This window comes from Lepidothrix coronata, unplaced genomic scaffold, assembly GCF_001604755.1.
Source record: "Lepidothrix coronata isolate B3197 unplaced genomic scaffold, Lepidothrix_coronata-1.0 Scaffold284, whole genome shotgun sequence".
NCBI lineage: Eukaryota > Metazoa > Chordata > Aves > Passeriformes > Pipridae > Lepidothrix > Lepidothrix coronata.
Genome location: NW_016690464.1, coordinates 226,757 through 236,796, shown reverse-complemented (window position 1 = coordinate 236,796; position 10,040 = coordinate 226,757). Strand labels below are relative to the sequence as shown.

Genomic DNA, 10,040 nt, shown 5'->3' with positions numbered 1-10,040 from the left:
TGTCCCAGTGTTTCCACATTCCCACCTGTGACTCTGGAAATGTGCCACCTCTGATGACCACGACCAAATATTTTGGGGTTTCCACAGGGATGTTGTTGCGACATCACCCCAAAAGATGGTTTTAGCATCCTGCATCCTCCGGGCACTTTGGGGACAAATCCAGCAGACAGAGCACAGCCCATCTTTGCCAAGAGCCCCTTCTGCCCCTGCCCCATGCTGAGTTCAAATGTTTGTGAACAAATAAATGCTGGGGAAGATGTTTGGAACACAGGTCCCCTCCAGCTGGAGCTGTTCCAGGGTTTTATGAGCCAGAAACTGAGTCTGAAGGTTCAGCTGAGCGTAGGGTGAATGCTCCATCACCCATCACCCCAAGCAAGAGCAGGGGGACTAAATAAATGGCCATCAAAATAAATGGCCAAGATGCTAAAGGAGCCACAAAGCCCTCTCTTTTCACACTCTGTCCATAAGGCAGCAGGGACAAATTCTCCCCCCTTGTGCCTAGGAAATGGTAAATTGCTGGGGAGATAAGGAAGGGAAGGAGCTGTTGGAGGGTGGGGTGTGGTGTGTGACTCACTGGCTTTACTCCTGACACAAGAGCTGCATTTAACTACTACAAAAAAAAAAAAAGAGAGGAAAAAGGAAAAAGAGAAAAAACACCCCAGCAGCTGCAACATGCTCCACATTTATCATTTGGTTTCTGATCACAGGTTTTAGCAGAAGAGTCAGGATGACTCAGGTGAAATCCAGGCGCTGGCCTGCAGCCAGCCAGGCTTTACTCGGTTTTATTGCCCCGGGCTCTGATCGGGAACAGAAACTGCTGTACCAGAGGATTTGGAGCCCTGAACTGCATCCCTGTTCTTCCTCAGACACCCCTGGGTACCTCACATCATTTCACAGTCCTCTGATGATGTCCAAATCCTCCGTGTGAACTAAATGAGCTCCCTTGCCAAAAACATTCACGGGCTTCTGCTGAACGGCTTCTGCTCCTGTTCGGATCCAGACTGACACTCCTGTTCGGATCCGAGCTGACACGGTTCAGAGGGCTGGGGGAGAGTTTCTGAGGAGCTACAAACCACTGAGACCTAATCATCCATACAGAAAAGGGGATAGTAAAGGGCATCTAAGTGTCTTGGCACTCCCTAGTCTTTGCTCTCTTTATTTTCTTGGAAAAGAAGAAGATAAGCTCCCTCTGGAGCCAACCCAGACTTTATAACAGCCTGAACTCAGCTGCTGTGGGAGCTGGTTGTAATTTTTCTCCTATTTATGGGGCGAGAAGGGCAGTTTGCAGCTTATTTTCTAGTGTGATCACTGTGTGGCTGAGCAGAAAACCACTTTTTCTGGGAATGTTTGAGCACAGGTCACACACATGGGAGCCAATGCTGGCAGTTCTGTTGACAGAATTTACCAACATGGAATTATTAGGTTTAGATAATGTAGGTGTGTGTCAGCATGTGCTATGACACAGCCCGATTTCCAGCCATGGTCAAGTCCTCTCCCCCTGAAACACAACCCCACAAAGGCTGGGTAAACAGAAACACTAATGCTTGGCCATTTTTTCTTTTTCTTAAGGATCTTATTATGATATTTTACTGATAGTTCGCTATTAATTACACCCCATGTTCTCACTAAGCCTTCCCAAAGAATTTTTTCTTTGTTATTTCTGAATATATATATTAAAAAACAAAAAAAAAAACAAAATACAGGTATAAAACAGAAGAGTCATACAATAATTGTTTGGAAATGACCTCTAAGATCATCAAGTCCAACCATTCTCCCAGCACTGCCAAGGCCATCACTAACCCCTGTCTCCAAGTGCCACATTCACATGTTTTTGAACACTTCCAGGGGTGGTGACTCCACCACTATCTTGGGCAGCCTGTTCCAACGCCTGACTACCCTCTCAATGAAGAAATTTTCCCTGATATCCAATCTAAACCTCCCCTGGTACAACTGGAGGCAGTTTCTTCTCGTCCTGTTCCTTGTTCTCTGGGAGCAGAGTCCGACCCCCCCCAGCTCCATCCTCCTGTCAGGGAGTTTTGGAGAGCCAGAAGGTCCCCCCTGAGCCTCCTTTTCTCCAGGATGAGCCCCCCCAGCTCCCTCAGCCACTCCTCATCAGACTTGTGCTCCAGACCCCTTCCTAGAGGGAATCTGTCCTCTTTGCCTTTTCACTCAGAGCTTGGGGGTTATTTTCGCTGTTCAAAGAGAAGAGGTTCTTAGAGATCAACAAAACAGGGAGTGCAAAAATTCCTGAGACTGTAACTTGAATTATTTGCAGATCTAGAATAAGGTCTAGAGAAGGTGGGGGCCCTGTGCACCCACTGGAGGGTACCAGGGTGTCCCTGTGAGAGCCAGGGGATGCCGCTGGGTGCCAAGGTGGGGACACACACATGTGTGGTCCATGGGAAAGCCCATCAGAGGCCTCTCTCATCTTTGAAATTAGGGAAAATACCAAAGAGGGACAGGATGGGGCGGGTTTGTGTTCAAGCTCCAGCTCCTTCACCTCTTTTAGTCAGTTGAGCTTCCTTGTGGTTTCAGTGACAGGGAGTGGGATCCGACTGGGAAGGGCTGGAGCATCATTCCCTGAGTGCCCAAAATGCTCCTCAGGCTTTGAAGAGTGAGGTCCTGAAAGAAAGTTCTCCATGCCAAGCTGGGTAAGGATGAAGAGACCCTGGGCAGTCTTCACTGGGACAGACAAAGCCACGTAAAAGGTGTTTCAAGGGGAATTTCTGCACTGACAGCTGCTGAAAGGCTGTCACAATAAATAGCAATCATGCAGAGAAGACACCTATTTTTCCTTCATTGACTACAAAACGGGATCATTTAGGACTGGGCTCAGAGCTTAAAGTTAGAGATGACAAATTGCACCTTCTCAAACCGTCTGTGCCAACCCAGCGTATCAACCCAGCGCTCAAGCAGCAGCAGAGCAATGCAGATCCATCCTGCTGTTAACATCAGGCCAGGACACGTCTTGAATGTGATCCCCAAATAACAGCTGAGCCCACAGAGGCGATGGATGGCAGCGTCATAGCCTGCGGACATCCTTCCCGTGCCCTGGAAATGCAGCCCGAGATTTATCAGCCCCTGGAATCACAGTGCGTCAGTTGGAAGAGTGAATCACAGGCAATTTAATTCTATTACCCAGAATAACCAGCAAAATTGATTACAGGCTCCCAAAATACTAAATCTTGCACAGAAGGATTTGTTGCTCCATGAGGACGGAGGATCCCTGAGGTCTGAGGGGTTTTCTGCAGATGGGATGTGAATTTTAACCTCCTCGGTGAGGTCTCACGTTTTAGGCATGACACTGGAAGTGGAGGCAGCAGTTTTGCCCTTCCCCATCTTTCCTTTAGTGTCTTCACAGAGCAAGGACACACAATCTCATGCCAATGGGTTCCTCCGGCCTTTGCTCCCTGAAATTTGGAGAACTTTGGAGGGATTTGCCTGGGTAGGCTGCAGGAGGTGAATCCATAATTATGTTTTCAAGAATGTAAGAACCGATGCACAACACAAATCTCCAGGCTCACGTGGACCTGCATCCCATTTCCAACACAAACTACCCGGCATCGACCAGGGCGACCTTTAGGTCCCTCCATTCCATTCCTAAACCAAGGGCAGCTTTGGATTCACACACCAGGCAGATGGGAACAGCAGCCGTGTCCCTGCATCGCTCCCCTCGATCGCTTCTCACCGTTATTACCCCGAGATATTGATAATGCAATTTGTAGACTGAACTGTTCCCTGGCAACACATGGCCTGAAACTATTCCTGCAAATTTCCCCTGCCATTCCTGTCCAATTGAGTCAGAATCAAGTGGCTCTTTTCGCAGCCTGGGTCGGTATTTGTGTTTTGCCTGCCTTTAAGTAAATTATTTGCTATTAAATTTGGATGGCAGCATTGAGCTGAGCACGTTTAGTGTCAGCTGGGAGGAGGGAGAAGCCAGGTCTGCTGTTCTCCATCAAAGAACTCCATTTGGCACCCGAGCTGCTCACAGGCAGCTCTCACTGCTCCTGTCTTCTCCTTGGATTAGCCAGCCAGGACCAACAAACTGAGTCACCCCGTGACCAACACAGCTGGAAGTTGAGTACATTTCACAGCCAGAAGACCTTTGAGAGGGGAAAGCTTGTCCAAACACGGGCTCTCCCTTGCCCAGCTCCACCCTGAGCATCCAAGGGTGACAGATCCATCTTGACTCTCCCACTCCACAGAATCATAGAATCATTCAAGTTGGAAAAGACCTCTAAATTATCAAATCCAACCACTAAACCCAAACCCATTCCCCATTTCTTTTACTGCCTATACAAGGGAAGAAACTCAGCTAGAGTAACCAAGCTGCCACCGCCGGAGCTGGTGACAACGACAGAGGTCAGGGACAGAGCACTACGTCCAAGAAGGCGACTTACACGGGGTTTGTAAAGCAAACCTGTGAGTCTGGCGACCTTGTTCACTCCTGCAGCAACAAAGGGAGAAGTTAAACCCAACGGTTATGAGGATTCTAACCAGGGAATGCAATTCCAAGCAGGCCACGGGAACTCCGCTTTAGACGGATGCAAATCCTCGGTGACGGACACTGGGGAACTCACGGCTTCCTAACCAACACCAGCGGAGCTATCCCAAGGATGGACCAGTTTGTCATGGAAAATGGAGACACGGGACATCCCCAGAAGCCAAGAGGAGTCAACTTTCTTCCCTGATGGAGATGAACATCTTAATTAGAGTTGCACTGGCACGAGACACTTGCTGTCACACTCCAGTGCCAAATACTTGCGATAAAGTTGCCAGAGGTGGTGCTGCAGACAGGCCTTCTAATCTGACCCCTACCTACTTTGAAAACACAACAAAACAAGTTAAAGCTGCTGCTGTGAAAGGCAGCAATTGGATTTACACTGTTTACTTGAAAATACCTGCTGCTCTGTGCTGTGTGACACACGGAGCAGCGTCTGAGGGGCTGCTTGTCGCTGGGATTTAAAGCACGGCCAAAGAAAGGTCTCCAAATCCCAAATAACATAAGTGGACGTGGATTCATCACATGCAAAGGGCAGTGAGATCTCTTTCTCAGGATTTGGTGTTACGCACCACTAAAAAAAAAAAATGAGGAGGGTATGCAAAATATCCCTGGAAGTGTTCAAGGCCAGGCTGGAAGTGGCTTGGAGCAACCTGCTCTAGGGGAAGGTGTCCCTGTCTGTGGCAGAGGGGTGGAATGAGGTGGTCTTTAAGGTCCCCCTCCAACCCGAACCACCACAGGAAGAGCACTTTCCTCCCGCAACCTTCCTGTCATCCGCCTCCTTAGCTCCTGCCTGGTGCGGCAACACGACGCTCCAAAGGCAAACAAGGCTTTTCGAGCGCGTTTTACTGGCTGGGCTGTGTCACGTTGTTGTTTTCCTTCACAGCAAAATTTTATTATGGAGCAAATGCCGGGAACACCAAAGAAAATATTCTTCAGTTTAATTTTAGCACAAATGTTCTTGCTCTGAATAAATGCCGAGCTTCCTGCGGATCCGGCACTCCCTCAGAAGTCCAGCAGTTTGCTAACAGGCTGTCCATCGTTTGAGGCCCTTTTTGTTGGGTTATAGCTGCATCTTTCCAGCAAGGATCAGCTTTGGGGTAGATATGGAAGCAACAGCAGCAGCAGAGGTAACTGGGCAAAATGCCACATGCAGAAATATTCAGGATGATTCTCTTTCCCAGATTCCATCATCTGCTGTTGGTTTTCATGCACTACTTTTAAAACATGACTTTCTTCTCCAGAAAAAGTGCATGGAAAGGGATCGGTTTTTAATGTCAAATAATGCAGTGAAACAGCACAACAGACTCAGACACAGCAGAGCCTGATGGGTCAATAGTTGGAGCCTTTCAAATCCGACCCAAAGACTGGATATTTATCCAGTGCAATCCTCCCTCTCCAGTATTCCGATCTCCGTAGGAACAACCAACGTCAGGCAGGTTCATTGGCAGAGTTTCCAGGCTGAGTTTTCTAAAATACCTGGTTTTCCAGCAGAAAGGTGGCAAATTCGGGACAAACAAGCATTTCTGAAGACTTCAGTGAAATTCCATTGAATTATTAGGGACGTTCTTTAAAACAAAAAAAGATTAAAGAAAAAAACCAACAAATAGATCAAAACCAGCTAGTAGAGATTTAACTGTTTGCACTTGAAAATCCATTCCACATTTTCTGTTCATTTTTGGTCTGGCATTTCACTTCCACTCGAATTAGGATTTATCCTTGGCTCTGTCCGGCCAGTGCTGTTGCTGGATGAGTGCACCCCGTTCCCGGCCGGCTCAGAGCTGCTCCCCAAAGGCTCCAGGTGATGGAGGATGTATTTGTAGCTCTGCCTGGAGCTGTGTAATAGAGCAAACCCCATCTCCGATGATAGAAATGTAACAGCAGCCTCATGGGAGATGATCCTCCCAGAATTAAAGCAGCTGGATACTCACTTCCATGATCTCGCTGGAAGTTTGCTTCTCGTTTGCTGTTTATTTTATTCCTGTGGACAGTGATCACCAGGGAACAAATCCTAGGAGGAGCTGGGGGGGCTCAGCCTGGAGAAAAGGAGGCTCAGGGGGGACCTTCTGGCTCTGCAACTCCCTGACAGGAGGGTGGAGCCTGGTGGGGGTCGGGATGTGCTCCCAGGGAACAAGTGACAGGACAAGAGGAAACTGCCTCAAGTTGCACCACAGGAGGTTTAGGTTGGATATTAGGGAAAAATTCTTCACTGAAAGGGTGGTCAGGTTTAGATACAGGCTGCCCAGGGCAGTGGTGGAGTCACCATTCCTGGAGGGATTTAAAAGATGTGTGGATGTGGCACCTGAGGACAGGGGTCAGTGGTGGGCTTGGCAGTGCTGGTTGGACTCCATGATCTTAGAGGTCTTTTCCAACCTTAAAAATTCCATTATTCTACGGCAGTCACGCAGCTCCAATGCAAAACCTCAAATCTGATGCTGGAAACAGCTTTGCCAGCTCTAACCAGCCGTGGGGGTGGCAGTGAGACCCAGACTGTGACCCCAGGGCCGTGCACATGGGGTCTGACAAAACCCACAGATGTTACACAGCAAGAACTCTGCCAGGAGTAAAAGCACATGGAAACCAGGGACCTGCAGGATGATGCCAAATATCCCCGGTGACTTCCATGAAACCACCCACTAAATCCAGGAGCCTTGTTTTAAACAGACCTTTGGTGTGTTTGTCCAGAAGAGCTACATGACTGCAAACATCCCACTCTCTTGGAAGTTTACTTTGGCTATTTCCTCCCTCCAGCAGGAGCCAAAAGGACTTTGGATGCTTTGTGGGACCAGTGCAGCAGTGGATACCTCCCCAGATATGGTGGAAGGCTGACCTGCTCATGGCAGGGGGGTTGGACTTGGTCCCTTCTAACACCACTTCTCCTCTCAGGTCTGTAGAAAAGGCTCCACACAGGCAGCTCAAACATGGATTCTGTGGATAGGGATGAAAAGAACTACCTGGAACATCTCCCAGCACCGTGCTCAAGATGCTCAAGTCACCCACAGAACAACCTGGTCTAAAAGAAAGAAAACATTACAGTTCACCAGGCCCAGTGATTTTTCTAACAGGATGTTACCACTGCAATCCAATTTTTCCCCAAAACACCCAAATTTGGAAATAGGCTTTACTACCTCAAAGTAAATCCCAGTCTCTGATGCAGTATTTTTTCCTGAAGAATGTAGAAAAATCACAGTGATGTGCCACTACTCTCCTGAGCTTCCTGCATTATGTTGGTGCAGAAAATTAATTATTACTTAGATTATTACTTGCTGTCCACCAGCAGTTTAAACAAATAAAATGTGTAATTATAGATGAGAGCTGTGAATGACAAAAGCATTTAAATTGCCAGGGCTTCAGGATTTTCACTGTTTGTATTTACCATCCCTGGTTGACACCATGACCACCTTTTTCTTTTTTTACATGTGGTAAAAACAGGAGCAGCTTTCTCCAAAATGACCTACAGCAATTGTTAAAATAGTCAAATGAAAGACCTCTAATGCTAAAATTGAATGGCTTTTACTGAAATCTCACTGAATCTTCAATCTACAGATTTCAATGGTAAAAATGTGTTTTTAAAGGAGAGTCATTTGCCTTTTATAGAATCAAAGAATCGTTTGGGTTGGAAAAGACCTTTAAGATCATCAAGTCTGACTGATGTATTTTCAGCAATAGTCAGGGAATGGTTTGGGTTGGAAGGGACCTTTAAAAGCCATCAAGTCCAACCCCCTGTCATGGGCTGGGACACCTTCCACTAGCCCAGGTTGCTCCAAGCCCCATCCAACCTGGCCTGGAACACTTCCAGGGATGGGGCAGCCACAGCTTCTCTGGGCAACTACTTCAACAATTTCTTACTGTGCCAGTGTGAAGAGAAATGGGAAGAGGAAACAATGAAAGGACATGCAAAACCAGGGGGAAAAAAATTGAGAACTCTCCAGGCTCAGTTACTACGCTAAAGAGTTAAATTATTTTAACTGATCTTAAAAAACATTTCAAAAGTTGGGTTTGCTTCGAATACACTTATTAGGTACAGGGCCCTGTCTCCAGAGCAGGGTAAATGTGACTGACTGTCTTGGGGCTGGCAGGTAAAAATCTGTTTGCTTCAATTACAACACCAACTTAAACGAGGAAACTTTCGCATTTTATTTAAAAAACAAACGTTACAGAAAATAATAAACACATTTTCAAGTTCTTCTGGACCCTGCTGAGCCATGGATTGGGAAAGCACATTTGCACAGTCTGGAGTGGCTTGGCTTTGCACACCTGACCTTCCTAATTCAGCTTCTGCCCTGGTTTTCTATCCCTGCCTGTGTCAAAGTGCTCTCTGCCACTGCCACAGATGTTGAAAATGCAGTTTAATGTGTTGCTGGTGTTCAGCTTTCTTCCCCTCACGCCCATTTCCTTGAGTGTCTTACTCCCAGGCAGTAGGAATGGTACAGAAGCCATTCCTTTGCCTCTCTAAAATCACAGGGCAGATTTTTGGACACAGTTTATGCTCCCCAGAATGATTAATCTGCATTTAGCACCAAATATTACAAGTATCAAGGCACACAATGTGTGTGTGTGTGTGTCACAGCTACACAGCACTGTGGAACTCAGCTTCCAGTGCCTCCAGGGAGCAGGCCCATTAATAGGAATTTTGCTATCAAGCTTTATAGTAAAAAAATTGTGAGAGTAGATTTCAACATTTCCCTCAAGAACTGATTATAAAACACTTTCTAAGAGACTATTTGGAGCAAATCACTCCTTCTGTTGGTGCTCTCTGAGCAAGGCAGCCAGTTCCCTCCGTACAGAGCTACCTGAGCACAGAACACAGACACTGAGAAGGCACCACGTCATTTAGCTCTGCTTGAAGGCAAAAGCTGACAACCTGCCATTTGTGGATTGGTCCAAAGGCTTGGATTTTTTGGATGCGTTTGTGTCCTCCGATTTTTCCTCCTGGCTCCTTCTCCCTTCACCTTCGTCAGCCGTGGGACGCTTCCGCTTTTTATCTTCTGCTAAACCATTGACTGCCCCTCCTTTTGCTTTCTCAGTCCACACCTTTGAAGAACAGACAGCTACAAATTAGGCCACAAAACTCACCACTTTATTTTCTACACCTTATTTCCTGAGTTTAAGGCGCTGAAATAATTCCCGTTAAGAAGGATTGAGTCAGGACGAATTCCCTCACTTTCCTTTTTTCTAGCAGTGTTCTCCTTCAAAACTGTATTTCATTTGAGCCTGTGTATGAAATAGAAGCTCTTAATTGTCCTTCTGGACAAATAAGAAAACCCAAAAGGCCCAACAAATCGAGTCAGAACGAATTTAGGTCCCAGTGGCTTAAGCCTGATTATGTCCCTTTAAACTCCTTCCTTTCCCTTTTGTTATTTGTTCTTTGACTGTGTTTCTCTCACAAGCCCCACTTTGAAAAAGCTGCTTTCTGATACTAATTATTATTCAGTTTATATTTTCATGAAGAACATGTCACAGATCATGGCACCATTCAAAACTGAAATCCATAAAAATGGAGAACAGCAGAATTTAAAGAAAAAATTCCTGACTGAAA

The 10,040-nt window shown here is 46.6% G+C and overlaps 1 protein-coding gene across 3 annotated transcripts in view; it reads right to left on the bottom strand.

Moving 5' to 3' along the window:
* Positions 1–8,580: 8,580 nt before the first annotated feature.
* WDHD1 (WD repeat and HMG-box DNA binding protein 1) overlaps positions 8,581–10,040 on the bottom strand; it is a 28,539-nt gene continuing 27,079 nt past the window's right edge. For all 3 annotated transcript variants that reach the window (XM_017836812.1, XM_017836811.1, XM_017836813.1), the window contains exon 26: positions 8,581–9,535. In XM_017836812.1, coding sequence (XP_017692301.1) covers positions 9,335–9,535 — 201 coding nt within the window. In that variant the 3' untranslated portion in view covers positions 8,581–9,334. The remainder of the gene's footprint in view (positions 9,536–10,040) is intronic.